Source organism: Saccopteryx leptura, chromosome 13, assembly GCF_036850995.1.
Source record: "Saccopteryx leptura isolate mSacLep1 chromosome 13, mSacLep1_pri_phased_curated, whole genome shotgun sequence".
Classification (NCBI taxonomy): domain Eukaryota; kingdom Metazoa; phylum Chordata; class Mammalia; order Chiroptera; family Emballonuridae; genus Saccopteryx; species Saccopteryx leptura.
In genome coordinates, this window is record NC_089515.1 from 34,702,343 (window position 1) to 34,718,188 (window position 15,846).

At 45.5% G+C, this 15,846-nt stretch overlaps 1 protein-coding gene across 3 annotated transcripts in view; it reads left to right on the forward strand.

Annotated features, from left to right (window-relative positions):
• Positions 1–4,114: 4,114 nt before the first annotated feature.
• IDE (insulin degrading enzyme) overlaps positions 4,115–15,846 on the forward strand; it is a 108,939-nt gene continuing 97,207 nt past the window's right edge. The window contains exon 1 of one of the 3 annotated variants that reach the window (XM_066355666.1): positions 4,115–4,303. In XM_066355666.1, coding sequence (XP_066211763.1) covers positions 4,206–4,303 — 98 coding nt within the window. In that variant the 5' untranslated portion in view covers positions 4,115–4,205. The remainder of the gene's footprint in view (positions 4,304–15,846) is intronic. The other 2 variants (XM_066355665.1, XM_066355667.1) reach the window with 2 other exon arrangements.

Consider the following 15,846-nt stretch of genomic DNA (forward strand, 5'->3'; position numbering starts at 1 on the left):
AGGTCACCACATTCTGAAATAATTAACTTAGGCCAGCAATCAAGTGGTAAGAACATCTTCCCTGGCTTCAGGGGAAACTGCAGCAGGACATCTTATCCCACCCTGAGTAAATGACTCAGTCATTCCTGCAGCCATTTTTTGTAACCATTTTTGTTCATGTTCAATTGAGTTCAAATTTATATACATATATATACTGTTCCTCCAAACCGGGTCAGGACACATACGGGAACAGAGAAACAGATTGATGTTTCTGTCTGTCTTGCTATCTCCCTGTCTCTCTCTTGCTGTCTCCCTTCCTCTCTCTGGCAGAGGTTGGAGTAATGTGGTCGGTAAAGCCAGTAGCCATGGCCACCATCACAGCCGCCTGGCCCATGCACGTTCTCATTTGATTCAGACAGTCCGTAAACAACGGAGCCAAGAACTGGTGGGCCATTAGCTTTAATCCTAGCTTGCACTTGGCGGACAAGAAATACACACAGTGGGAAAACACTTCCCTTTCCATTCAGGGCTCCTAAAGCCTCTGACTTATCTGAGTTTCCTAGAATTAAAGGTTTGTACTTCACCAGCCTTATTCACCTCTGATCCCCATCTCCTACTCTCTGCACAAACTGGCTTCTCCTTCAACACTTTGCCATCTTGTCTGCTTCTCCTCTCCTCCACGTGGCCTTTCTCTGCTCTCCTCCAGCATAGGCTCCTCTGCCCCATTTTATAGTGTAGAAATCAAAACCTTTAATCCAATATACAAACAAGGAAGTCTCTGATACAAAGTCACTTATCTGAGGCATAATGGGATTCTCATGATGTCGTAAAGTACTATACCCCAGATGCTGAAAAGTACTGTACCTCACTTCTGCGGGTTTACGTAGAGCCACCAAATCCAGATGAATTTTGAAGGGTTTTATTAAAGGAGGAGATTTATTAAATATGCCGGCCGCATACGGCTGACACGGGACATTTGCAGACCCAAATCATGTGCCCCAAATACATCTCAGGGGCTGGTTATATACCCTTGATCACACACGGGATGGGGAGAGCATGACATCATGGCACAAGCTTTCAACATTTGTTTAGGGGATACACAAGAACATTAAGACTTTCAAGGTAACACAATCAAAGACATTTAGTCTTTCAGGGTTCATCTTCTCTCCTTTGCCTAGAGCAGGGGTCCTCAAACTACTGCCCGCGGGCCGCATACAGTACCCTGAGGCTATTTATCTGGCCCCCACCGCACTTCTACAAGGGGCACCTCTTTCATTGGTGGTCAGTGAGAGGAGCCCTGTATATGGTGGTGCTGCGAAGCGTGGCGTCGCTCACGTACAGTACTACGTCCAGTGACGCGGGACGCATGGGTCACGGCTCTGGAAGCGCGTCATATCACTTGTTAGGGCTAGCAGTGACAAATATGGAACTGGACACTGACCAAACTGGACATTAGCCAAAAGCAGGCCCATAGTTCCCATTGAAATACTGGTCAGTTTGTTGATTTAAATTTACTTGTTCTTTATTTTAAATATTGTATTTGTTCCCGTTTTGTTTTTTTTTACTTTAAAATAAGATATGTGGCCTGACCAGGCAGTGGCGCAATGGATAGAGTGTCGAACTGGGATGCCGAGGGCCGAGGTTCGAGACCCCGAGGTTGCCAGCATGAGTGCAGGCTCATCTGCTTTGAGCAAAAAGCTCACTAGCTTAGACCCAAGGTCGCTGGCTCGAACAAGGGGTTACTCGGTCTGCTGAAGGCCTGCAGTCAAGGCACATATGAGAAAGCAATCAATGAACAACTAAGGTGTCACAATGCGCAACGAAAAACTAATGATTGATGCTTCTCATCTTTCCGTTCCTGTCTGTCTGTCCCTGTCTATCCCTCTCTCTGACTCTCTCTCTGTCTCTGTAAAAAAATAAATAAAAAGAAAGTCTTAATGTTTAAAAAAATAAATAAATAAATAAAATATGTGCAGCCTGAGCAGGCAATGGCGCAGTGGATAGAGCGTCGAACTGGGATGCAGAGGACCCAGGTTCGAGACCCCGAGGTCGCCAGATTGAGCGTGGGCTCATCTGGTTCGAGCAAAAGCCCACCAGCTTGAACCCAAGGTTGCTGGCTCAAGCAAGGGGTTACTCGGTCTGCTGATGGCCCGCGGTCAAGGCACATATGAGAAAGCAATCAATGAACAACTACTAAGGTGTTGCAACGAAAAACTAAAAATTGATGCTTCTCATCTCTCTCCGTTCCTGTCTGTCTGTCCCTGTCTATCCCTCTCTCTCTCTCTCTGTAAAAAAATTAAAATATGTGCAGTGTGCATAGGGATTTGTTCATAGTTTTGTGTTTTTTTTTATAGTCCGGCCCTCCAATGGTCTGAGGGACAGTGAACTGGCCCCCTGTGTAAAAAATTTGGGGAAACCTGGCCTAGAGGTATGTTACTTTCAGGATTCCAGGAAGGGGGAGGAACTACAATCAATGCAGGGTGGTATGTAAATTCTGTCTCCCATTGAAAGAGAAGAAGTTTCTCAGTTAACCTTTATTTTAGATTTAAAACTAAATGACCCATTGTTCTTGCAAGTCAGAAACTTCTACATTCTTCTCCCTCCCCTCCCCAAAGAAAGGACAGGACAGGAAAGCCTGACCTTTCCTCCTAGAATATCAATATTAATTTTGCAGCTTTTTGGTACCTTACTACAATGAGAGTGCACCACCCCACATCATGTAATAGTCAAGGGTTTGGGGAAAAGCTAGATCTTAGTATTAAAAGGGTGGGAAAGGCTTAGTTAATTTAAGCCTTAGGCTATAAGGACCCTGCCAGTGGTAGAGCGTCGGCCTGGCATGCAGGAGTCCCGGGTTCGATTCCCAGCCGGGGCACACAGGAGAAGCACCCATCTGCTTCTCCACCCCTCCCCCTCTCCTTCCTCTCTGTCTCTCTCTTCCCATCCCGCAGCCAAGGCTCCATTGGAGCAAAGTTGGCCCGGGCGCTGAGGATGCCTCAGGTGCTAGAATGGCTCTGGTTGCAACAGAGCAACGCCCCAGATGGGCAGAGCATCGCCCCCTGGTGGGCATGTGTATGTGGGTTGTGTGTGTGTGTGTGTGTGTGTGTGTGTTTTTAATAGGAGTAGAGAGTGTAGTAGTTTCTATTCTGGATTTAAAAGTCCACAAAAGCCTTGTTTGCCATGGCCTGTCCCATATACATCTTACTCTTTTAAGGGCAGCTAGTTTTCCCAGGATGGACACTTCCCCCAGGGTCCCGGCCTCCCACTGTTGGACTCCAGTGATCTAATACCCCCCAACCTCCCAAGTCCCCCCCCCCCCCCCCGCGCGCTCTAGAGGGAACCAGCTACAGATTCTTTTTTTTTTCCAGAGACAGAGAGAGAGTCAGAGACAGACAGACAGGAATGGAGATGAGAAGCATCAATCATTAGTTTTTCGTTGCGCGTTGCAACACCTTATTATTCATTGATTGCCTTCTCATATGTGCCTTGACCGCGGGCCTTCAGCAGACCAAGTAACCCCTTGCTCGAGCCAGCGACCTTGGGTCCAAGCTAGTGAGCTTTTGCTCAAACCAGATGAGCCCGCGCTCAAGCTGGCGACCTCGGGGTCTCGAACCTGGGTCTTCGGCATCCCAGTCTGACGCTCTATCCACTGCGCCACCACCTGACCAGGTTACAGATTCTTTTTCTGCGAGGCATCCTCGTCGGCGGACCTTGTCCCAACACCTGCACGGCCGGGGTGACAGCCAAAGGGGGTACCTCTAATTCACAGGGTGATAGCCAAAGGGGGTACCCCTAATCCACAGGATGATAGCCAAAGGGGTACCTCTAATCCACATGGCCTCTTGTACCCTCACAATATTTGTCAGTCCCCTCAGACCCCACATACACACAGCCAGATACACAATGCCGCCCTCCTAGGTGCTGCTGTGACTCAGCCGGGGGCCTCACCACTCGGGAAAGCTTGGTTGCTGGGTTCCTGCAGCTCTCGGGCGGGTCTCCTCCGGGCCCGCAAGCTCAGGGACGTCCGCTGCCCGCCGTCTCCACCCCCCTCCCCGCCCCTCGCGCCCCGCCCCCAGACCGGCGCCAGGCAAAACCCGGAGTGGCGGCCACTCCGTGGCTCCCGGGAGGCGGCGCGGCGCGGCGGGCTGAGCATGCGCAGTGGGCCAGACCAGCTTTCGGCGCAAGAAGGAAGCGGTCGCTCGGTGTGATCCCGGCGGCTGCGCTGGGGTATGCGGTACCTGCTATCGTGGCTGCTGCACCCCGCTCTGCCCAGCACCTTCCGCTCGGTCCTCGGCGCCCGCCTGTTGCCCCCGGAACGCCTCTGCGGGTAAGCAGAGCACAGCGCCCAGGCCCTCGGGGCCCGCGGGTCACAGTGGTTTGGAGCTCGGGTTGCAAAGTGGTGATTCAGCACTTAAAGCCGCCGCCGCCCCTCATGCTGCCGGTCCCGCCGGCCTGGGGCCCAGACGGCCGCGCTGAGGCCGCTCCAGGGCCCAGAAGGACGGCTCGCCCGGTGGGAGCGAGGGGCCTTGCGGGGAGAGGACGGCGTCCCTCGGGCCGGTGAGGGCGGATAGGGGCCGTAACCCGGGGACACGCGGCGTGTGTCATACGTGTGGGGGCGCGGACGGAGTCACGCCGGCCCGTTCCCGGATCCGCGTCGCGCCAGGCTGGGGGGAGTCTGCCTGTGAGGGGACGGGAACCTGAGCGGACTGTCCCTTGTCCTGGAGTTCACGGCGACCGCTTTCTTCTGAGACCTGCTATTTCCTATGGGGACTTAGTTTTCACTTGTGGAAATGCCCGCGTTGGGAACCGTAAAAGTTTGTAGACTCCGCTTTAGCGGATAGACGAGGGTTGGGTTTTGTGTCCGGGAGGATTTGGGAAAGGATACCGTGGGATCCATCACAGCATCTCCCTTGTTTTGCACCTGAGCCAACCAATGCCCGGAAAGATGATGATTTCCCCACAATGGCAGAGATTGTATCAATAACCCAGATTGGGACGCAGGTTTCTTTGCCATCCGGTGGTGTGCTCGCAGCACTTCGTTGCCCTGGGTATAGTAGAAATTTTCAGGCTTGTAATGAACGCTGAATGGCCTTTATTGTGAATAAGGAGAAATTGGCAAAGATGGGCAGTATTGTCGTGACCTACGTCATTTGAACTTTTCCTCTGGTTTTAATATCTAGAACCTGCCAAGTGCAGGGCTCTGCGCTAGACCCGTGTAAGTATGTGGTCTGCCTCCAAGGAACTTGCTCTTGGTTGGAGCGGATTGAGCCGCCAGGAGAGTGTGACCAGCTAAAAAGGATGTTTGAAGAGAGTCAGAAGATGGACAATATGGGCAGGGTGTGTTTTAGGAGCAGAGTGCTGGGCAGAGATAGGGGAGAGGGTCTGGACTGATCTTTGAAGGAAAGGCAGAGAAGGTGGTGAAGGATGGAGCCTGGTCGTTGTAGTACAGATTACACTTGATCTGAGCCAAAAGGCCGAGAAGCGATCGTTGTAGTACAGATTAGTCTGTTTGTTGAGGGGACAGTGAGCAGCTTAGTTTAGTTGGAGGCTGTTGGTCAAATAAGTTTGTAAATATGATATATATGTTTGCTCGTTTTGGGTATGGCTGGCAGTCATTATAGCCTAAGGCTTAGTTTTAAGACTAAGCTTTTCCCCACACCCTCTGACTGTTGCATGATAGGGGGTGGTGCACTCTTATGAGGAATCCCATTTATGCCTCAGATAAGTGGCTTTGTATCAGGGACTTCCTTATTTGTATATTGGCTTAAAGGCTTTAATTTTCTACACTTTAAAGTGAGACAGACCAGGGGTTTTCTCTCTTGGTTGCCGAAATTAGCATTGCAAGAGGAAGCAGCCAAGATGGTGGAGTGCTGAAGGAGAAGCCAGTTTGTGCAGAGAGGAGATGGGGAACAGAGGTGAATAAGGCTGGTGAGCTTGAAACCTTTGATTCTAGGAAACTCGGATAAGTCAGTGGCTCTGGGAGCCCTGAATGGAAAGGGAAATGTTTTCCCACTGTGTATATTTCTCACCTGCTGGGTGCGAGCTAGGATTAAAAGGTAATGGCCCACCAGTTCTTGGCTCCATTGTTTCATTACCGTATGTCCGAATCAAATGCGAAACTGCAAGGGCCAGGCGGCTGTGATGGTGGCCGTGGCTACTGGCCTTACAGAGGCTTAGAGAATTTTCATGGGGGAATTAAGAGGAAACATGTCCTGTATTATAAAAAATAGGATAATGCTAGTATGGGCTTTGAATTTTAGTTGGGCTTTCTCCGGTGAATGGGAGGTAGGGAGCCATTAAGTGTTTTTTGTTGTTGTTGTTTTTTTATTTTATTTTATTTTTTCTTCTGAATTTGGAAACGGGGAGGCAGTCAGACAGACTCCCGCATGCGCCCAACCGGGATCCACCCAGCATCAGAGCCATTCTAGTGCCTGAGGCAGAGGTCACAGAGCCATCCTCAGCGCCTGGGCCAGCTTTGCTCCAATGGAGCCTTGGCTGGGGGAGGGGTGGAGAAGCAGGTGGGCGCTTCTCCTGTGTGCCCTGGCTGGGAATCGAACCTGGGACTCCGCATGCCAGGCTGACGCTCTACACTGAGCCAACCAGCCAGGGCCTCATTAAGTGTTCTTGAGATGGGGAGTGATCTCATGAAATTGGCAGTTTAGAAAATTGGTTTAGTGGTTGTGGGCAGGATGTAAAGGAATGGAGAAACCAGAGGCCAAGAAAGTGGTTGCTACTTAGTAGTTTTAATTGCCTGAACTAGGAAGGCAGTAATGGTACTAAGGATGCAAATGAAGGATCTGTGGAACTTGTTTTTCCTCCTCCGTTTCCCTGCACTATCCGCTACAACTTGCAGAAAGGTCCCTGAGCTTAGATAATTGGGGGTGATAGCATAGGCAGGGTAGTCCCTGGGCCTCCTTCAGGCATTGTTGCTGATAGGCTGTGTTTAGCTTCATATTGTCTCCAGTGTACAGAATTTGTGATTTCAAAAAAAGCATTGATTTTAAGTTTTATACAGCTGAAAGGTTTGTATGTTCTACCTACAACTCCATTTTTCTCTGTGGTTTTCTCCCACTGCTGTTCACTTTCGTGGTGAAGCCTAGAGCGTGGGCTGAAAATCAGCACTTCAAGGTAAGGTTGTTCTCAGATGGAAATTCAGGAGATTCAAAACATAATGAATGAGATTAACCATCTAGAAAGCTCTGCATTGCAAATTAGTGGTTGAGGCTATTAAGGAAAATACAGGTCCAATCAAAAGGATCAGGGTGTAGTTTTAGGAAGGAAAGCACTAACGTATGAAGCTACCACATATTCATATTTTAAGGAAGGTAATCAACCCTCCATGGTGGAAAGAATATATTGACAGAGGTGATTACATAAACGTTTATTGGAAAGAGCTGAGATTTAATCCATATCTGTCTGGTGCCAGAGCCTGAGCTCTTATACTGCCCTTGCCAGCTTTTTTTTTTTTTTTTCTTTTCTTTTCTTTAAAGAGTGGCTTCCTTAACATCTTAGGCTGTACTATTTTTAAATTTTATTTATTTTTATTTTTTTATTCATTTTAGAGAGGAGAGGGAGAGACAGAGAGAGAGAGAGAGAAGGGGGGAAGGAGCTGGAAGCATCAACTCCCATATGTGCCTTGACCAGGCAAGCCCAGGGTTTCGAACCGGCGACCTCAGCATTTCCAGGTCGACGCTTTATACACTGCGCCACCACAGGTCAGGCTTTTCTTTTTTTTTTTAAGTGAGAAGCGGGGAGGCAGAGAGACAGACTCCTGCATGTGCCCGACCAGGATCCACCCAGCATGCCCACTAGGAGGCAATGCTCTGCCCATCTGGGGCCCTTTCTTTGTTAGAACCAGATCCATTTTAGTGCCTGAGGCGGAGGCCATGGTGCCTTTGTCAGAGGCCTGGCCAACTTGCTCCAATGGAGCCTTGACTGCCAGAGGGAAGGAGAGATAGAGACAAGGGACAGGGGGAGGGGTGGAGAAGCAGATGATTGCTTCTCCTGTGTGCCCTGGCCGGGAATTGAACCCTGGACATCCACATACTAGGTGGATGCTCTACCATTGAGCCAGCCAGCCAGGACCTGTTTATGCCAGTTTTAGGGCTATCATTTCCTGTCCTTCCCTCTTGAGAAAGAGACGATCTTAAAAGCATTTTTTTTGTGTGTGTGTATGTTTTTTTTTAGCAAGAGAGACAGAGAAGGACAGATAGGGATAGATAGACAGGTAGGGAGAGAGATGAGAAACATCAAGTCTTCATTGCAGCAACTTAGTTGTTCATTGATTGCTTTCTCGTATGTGCCTTGACAGAGGTAAACGTGGGGGGGACAGAAGAGGTGGTAGACGAGCCAGTGACCCTTTGCTCAAGCCAGCGACCTCAGGGTTTTGAACCTGGGTCCTCTATGTCCTAGGCCAATGCTCTATCCACTATGCCACCACCTTGTCAGGCCTGAAAGCATTTATATATACGATCAATTTACTTGAAAAGCAGCCTCCTTGTCTTCTGTTCAGCCAAACTGGATAAGTTTGGGCCATGTGGAATTACCGGAATTATTGGGGAATCTGGAGGTAATAGCGCAGTCCCTGGCAACCACGTGAAACACCTGGGCGTCAGTCATGTACTTTGCAAGCAGCCCTGCTTTGCATTTCCCTGTTCTCGAAGCTTAGGAAACAGTAGTGTGTAAGGTGGGACTAACTAGCCATTAAGAGTCAGGTTTTTAAAATATTTTTTTAACCTGAAAATGTCTTTTAATGGTCCAAAAGGATAAGATACCTTTGAGTATCTCTCTCTCTCTCTCCCCCTTTTTTTTTTTTAGTGAAGGGGAGAGAGAGGGAGAGGGATAGACATGGACAGACAGACAGACAGTAAAGGAGAGAGATGAGAAGCCTCAACTTCTTTTTTCTTTTTTTTTTTTTTTAATTTTATTTATTCATTTTTAGAGAGGAGAGAGAGATAGAGAGGGAGAGAGAGGAGAGAGAGACAGAGAGAGAGAAGGGGGGCTTTTTTTTTTTTTTTTTTTTAAATTTAAGAGATTTTTTTTTTAAATTTTTTTATTTATTCATTTTTAGAGAGGAGAGAGAGAGAGGGAGAGAGAGAGACAGAGAGGAGGGAGAGACAGAGAGAGAGAGAGAAGGGGGGAGGAGCTGAAGCATCAACTCCCATATGTGCCTTGACCAGGCAAGCCCAGGGTTTCGAACCAGCGACCTCAGCATTTCCAGGTCGACACTTTATCCACTGCGCCACCACAGGTCAGGAGAAGCCTCAACTTCTTGTTGCAGCACTTTAGTTGTTCATTGATTGCTTTCTCATACGTATCTTGATGAGGGGGTGCTCCAGCTGAGCCAGTGACCCCTTGCTCAAGCCAGCAACCTTTAAGCCTAAGCCAGCAACCATTGAGTCCAACCTTTGGACTCAATCACAACCATGTCTGTGATTCCACGTTCAAGCTAGCGCACCTTGCACTAAAGCCAGTGACCTTGGGGTTTTGAACCTGGGTCCTCAGTGTCCCCAGCTGACGCTCTGTCCACTGCGCCACTGCCTGGTCGGCCTTTGAGTATCTTTTATTAGCATTATTAGCTCAGTGCACACAGTGTAAAAGGTTATATTTTGTCTGTCTGCCTTAAAGGGTTGGGGACGATCTTACCAGGAAGCAAAAATTCAGTATATGTTTTCATAAACGTTGGTTTTCTTTCTGTTCTTCTGTTGGTGTTTTATAGATCTCCTACACAGGTGCCCAGTGAATCAGCCTGCCTTTCAGCCAGGGTGGCAAGGCTAAAGGGCTCTCCTTCCATAGGGGCAGATTCTCTCAGTGTTTGGGGTTCTGGAGGCTTGAGTAGGGCGTTATTGGCTCGTCTTCAGTCTGTCTCCACTCACTCTTCTGTCTTTTCTTTCAGCCGTTGTTTGAATGTCTATTCTATACTGATCACTCACTGTGCTGAGCACTGTGGGGGATGCAAAGACAGTGAGGAATTTTGTCCTTTAATAGTTTTCAGTCCAATGGTGAGTAGTTCCACTCCTACGAAACATCTGCACTTTTGTGTTCTGTTGCTTCTTTCAATATATTTTGAAAAGCAACTTAGTATTTTTATTATCACGCAACTCTTATTTTAAAAGTAGGACTTATAAAATCCTTATGATTGAAAGCTATACAAAGCTTTCATTCCTGCCTGACCTGTGGTGGCGCAGTAGATAAAACGTACACCTGGAATGCTGAGGTCAGTGATTGGAAACGCTGGGCTTACCCAGTTAAGGCACATATGTCAAGCAACCAGTGAACAACTGAAGTGACGCAGTTCTGAGTTGATACTTCTTGCTCCCCTCTCCTTGTAAAAAAAATTAATAAAATCTTTAAAAAAATAAAAGCTTTTATTTCCTCCAAAGAACTGTGTGTGTGTGTGTGTGTGTGTGTGTGTGTATATAGTCTATTAAAAGTGTGTAACTATGCCTGACCAGGAGGTGGCGCAGTGGATAGAGCGTCGGACTGGGATGCGAAGGACCCAGATTCGAGACCCCAATGTCGCCAGCTTGAGCGCGGGCTCATCTGGTTTGAGCAAAGCTCACAGCTTGGACCCAGGGTCGCTGGCTCGAGCAAGGGGTCACTCGGTCTGCTGTAGCCCCCCAGTCAAGGCACATATGAGAAAGCAATCAATGAACAACTAGGGTGTCACAATAAAAAACTGATGACTGATGCTTCTCATCTCTCTCCGTTTCTGTCTGTCTATCCCTCCCTCTGACTCTGTAAAAAAAAATTAAAAATTAAAAAAAAATGTGTAACTAGTTTTGTTTTGTTTTTAAAGTGGGACTTACTTATAAGCTGCTCCCTGAGGGAAATCTGTCACACCATCCCTGACATTTATTGAATAATGGTCTTCCTTTAAAACCTGCTTTCTACTGATTTCCCTAGTTTTGCATATGATGGTGTTACCATTTTCTTAGTATAGCTTGAAAATTGGTGCAATCTTTGAATCTCTCTCTGTTTTCCTCTCTGCCTATCTGCAAGACCAAACTTTCTTGAATCTTTCATCCTAAAGTTTCCTGGGGTAAACTTGATCTCCCATCACCATCCTAGTTCAGGCCTTGATCATTTTCTCTGACTTCTCATATCTTCAAGTTCTATAACTGATTTTTCCAGCCTTCTGTCTTCCTACGATTTAATCCTAATAATCAGATTAATCCTACTAATATACCGCTTTCCCCATGCCACTGTCTTGCTTAAACACCACCAGTGGTTCTGCACCATTTCTAGATCTAGTCCAAACTTCATGACCCAGAATTTAAGAATCTTGGGGGCCGGCCCTAGCCTAACTTTTCACCTACCTTCTTTTTGTTCCATCACACTCACTGATGTACTCTCTCTGGTACATGACCTGTCCATTCGTAATTCTAAAATGCTCTTCCCTCTTTTATATATATGACTAAATCTGTCCTTTTTTGACCTTATACAACTCTATACAGTTTTCTTCCTCTGAACTTAGTGATCTAAAGAGCTTTTGAAACTCCCATATACTGCCTCATATATATTATTTTTTCTATTTTAGTAACTTAATATTATATATATATTACATATATATATATATATATGCCAGAGTATATAGGACAAAGAAGAATAACAAAATGAACACATGTGTCCCCACCATCTAGTTTAAGAAATAGAACTTTTCCAGTAACTTTGAAGCCCTCTGTGCTTGCCTTCAACTGCAACCTTTTCTCTCTGCTGGAGAGATGATGTTATCCTATATTTGGATAGTAATTCCCTTGATTTTTCTATATAGCTTTATCAGTCTGAATATATTCTTAAACAGTATGTTGCTTAGTTTTGTCTGCTTTTGACATTTATAATTTTCTTCTCTAAGTTATTCTTTTCATTTAGCATTTTTAAAAATTTTTTTATTTTTAATTTTTTTACAGGGACAGAGAGAAAGTCAGATAGAGGGATAGAGACAGACAGACAGGAACGGAGAGAGATGAGAAGCATCAATCATGTTATTCATTGCAACACCGTAGTTCATTGATTGATTTCTCATATGTGCCATGACTGCGGGCCTTCAGCAGACTGAGTAACCCCTTGCTCAAGCCAGCGACCTTGGGTCCAAGCTGGTGGGCCTTTTGCTCAAGCCAGATGAGCCCGCGCTCAAGCTGGCAACCCCAGGGTCTCGAATCTGGGTCCTTCCGCCTCCCAGTCCGACGTTCTATCCACTGCGCCACCGCCTGGTCAGGCTACATTTAGCATTGTTTTTGAGATTCATTGACATGAATGTATGCATTCACTGCTGATTGGCAGTCTTATGTGAATAAATTCTTTTTCTTTTCTGTTGTTGCTAGAGATTTGGGTTGTTTCATTTTTTGTTTGTTTTTTACCTATCACAAATAACCCATGTTGTTGGTGTACCCCAGTGCCCAATCTCTGGACATCTCTGCCTATACTCACTTATTTAGGGTTCTTACCCAATCACATTGCTCTAAATACTATCTATACGCTTTGTTCACTATATAGCCCTGAGTCACATGGGCTTATTTAAATATATATTAACGAAAATTAGCAATTCATTTTCTCAGTCACTCTAGCCACTTTTCAACTCTCATGTGGCTGGTGGCTACCGCATGGGGCAGTGTACATATAAAATATATCCTTGGCCCTGGCCGGTTGGCTCAGTGGTAGAGCGTCGGCCTGGCGTGTGGGAGTCCCGGGTTCGATTCCTGGCCAGGGCACACAAGAGAAGCGCCCATCTGCTTCTCCACCCCTCCCCCTCTCCTTCCTCTCTGTCTCTCTCTCTTCCCCTCCCGCAGCCAAGGCTCCATTGGAGCAAAGTTGGCCTGGGCGCTGAGGATGGCTCTGTGTCCTCTGCCTCAGGTGCTAGAATGGCTCTGGTTGCAGCAGAGCAACGCCCCAAATGGGCAGAGTGCCGGGTGGATCCCGGTCGGGCGCATGTGGGAGTCTGTCTGACTGCCTCCCTGTTTCCAGCTTCGGAAAAATACAAACAAACAAAAAAAAAAAGATGTGTGTCTTTTGAGGCAAGGTTATAAAAGAAATTGTGGCTCTGTCGTGTTTTCTTACAGGAAAAAAAAAAAAAAAAAAAAAAAATATATATATATATATATATATATATATATATATATATCCATCATCACAGAAGTTTTCTGAAATGGGCCTGATCTATGTTATGTATATCTCTAACCAGAACCTCTTCCCTGAATTTTAGACTCAGGTGATAAACTTTCTTTTTTTCTTTTTTGGTGGCAGAGACAGAGAAAGTCAGAGAGAGGAACAGACAGACAGGTAGGAAGAGAGATGAGAAACATCAATTCTTCGTTGCGGCTCCTTAGTTGTTCATTGATTGATTTCTCATATGTGTCTTGAGGGGGGGGGGGAGCTACAGCAGATGGAGTGACCCCTTGCTCCAGCCAGTGACCTAGTGAGCCTGACTCAAACCTGATGAGCCCGCGCTCAAGTTGGTGACCTCGGGGTCTCGAACCTGGGTCCTCCACATCTCAGTCCAACGCTCTATTTACTGTGCCACTGCCTGGTCAGGCTAGACTTGGGTAATAAATTTTCTACTCAACATTTTCCCTTGGATGTTCAATGTATGTCCTGAACTTAGTCATGTTCAAAACCTATATTCAACCTGACCAGGCGGTGGTGCAATGGATAGAGCATTGGACTGGGATGTGGAGGACCCAGGTTTGAGACCCTGAGATCGCCAGCTTGAGCACGGGCTCATCTGGTTTGAGCAAAGCTCACCAGCTGGGACCCAACCAAGGTTGCTGGCTCGAGCAAGGGGTTACTTGGTCTGCTGTAGCCCCACAGTCAAGGCACATGTGAGAAAGCAATCAGTGAACAACTAAGGTGTAGCAACAAAAAACTAATGATTGATGCTTCTCATCTCTCTCCGTTCCTGTCTGTCTGTCCCTGTCTACCCCTCTCTCTGACTCTCTGTCTCTGTAAAAAATAATAATAATAATATGTATGTAACTTAGAAAAAACATGTTTTTAAAAAAAACCTATATTCAATCTTCTTCCCCAAACTTCCTCCTCCCACAATATTCTTCCCATCTCAGATGACATAGAGATTGCTTGTTTAGACTAATGACAGGATGACAAGATTCTGCTTGTTTAGACTAATAACTTGGAGTCATCCTTAACTCCTTTCTTGTTCTCCTATTCCTTATCCAGTCAGCAACGTCCAGATACAGACCACTTCTTACTGCCACCACCCTGGTTCTAATCACACCAGTCTACTATGATAAACTTAACCATTTCCATGCTTCTGCATTTGCCTCTCTAGATATAGCCTGTTCTTAGCACCACTGGCAGCATGATCTTTTTGAATTCTAAGTCATAAATCCTTGGTAGGGAATGCTTAAAACCTTGCAGTTGATCCCCATTTTGCTTAGATTTAAAGACAGAGTCTTGATAATGGCCAAGAAGGCTCTATGGCAGTGGTTCTCAAACTTTTTGAAGTTGGGGCACATTTAAAATCCTACAAATAATTGTAGGTGCACTATATACAAATTTCTGAGAAATATGTTATAATAATTAAATATTAAAGAAAAAATATAAAGTCCAAGCCTGCTTTTATGGTAAATAAACAAAATAAATACAACAAAATTAAATTTATTCTGATATTAAAAAAACATTTTTATGTTACATTTTTTTGAGTTATGCTTTTTAGAATTCATAAAAAACGACAAAAAACGTTATCTTTATATATATATATATAGAGAGAGAGAGAAAGAGAGAGAGAGAGAGATACAGTCTTAGTAAGATTTAGTAAATTGGGCATGTCCCTGCGGAAATGAGTTTTTTCATTCTTGTGTTTATGAAAAACATGAGCGTGATGTGTCCTAGCGATTTCTTCAATGTTTGGGTATATATTTGAAAGGCAAACTCTCATTTCCTTGTCAATACATTGAAGAATTTCTCTCTTTTTACTCTTAATTGTGTTGAGGGTAAAAATTCCTAATTCACATAAATAAGATGTTGAAAATTGTAGTAAAATGTTCAAAGCTTTTTAAGGTATTTCCACATATTCTTCTTTTATAGAAATCCGAAGGGCTTCAAGAGACAATTCCTTATGTTTAATCATCAATCCACAATCAGTGGATATAGCTGCCAGTTCCTCTTCTTCTGTTAATGTTAAACCAAATTCACTGAAGCTTCCATGAATGGGTTTCTAATCCAATCGTATTGCTCAGTGTTAAGTGATGGAAAATGCTATAAATTAAGTTCTGCCTGTCAGCCTTCAAGTCCTATTTTATTTACACTTAACTTTTGCTCACTTACAGAATCAGATTCTTCAATATCATGCTTCTTTTTGAGAAATCTGTCCATTTTATTTGGGTATATTTATCTAAAAATAATATAATGATGTTAATAATAAATATAATGATGTGTTAACAAAAAGCGGTATTTCTGTAATGAAATGGTGTAATAGAGTAACTATATTTATTTTTATTCTCTGGGCACATGCCGTGAACCAGCACAGCTAGTAATTCCAGGTCCCGAGTGGGAACGGTGCAGAATTAATAAAATACAGGGTCGGGAGGGCCCTGTTATTGCTGTTGGCACAACAAAGTGCGCCCAAAAACCTCATCTTGCTTTATTTATAGGGCAACGTAGGCCATTAGCAAATCAATGAGATCTTTGATCATGTTCTCAAGGCAACCCAAGAATTTTACCAAGGGCAGAAAACCCCCACCATACATATTATCTTAACTTTACACCAAACAAAGGATAGAAGAAACTTACCTCCAGTCTTTCCGGGGAACATGGGGGTAGTGTAAACAATCCAGCACCACAGCTTAACAGCCTTTTGCAACCTAATCAGGCAAGTGAGATGGGGGTTGGACAGACTGTCAGCCTACAGCCAAT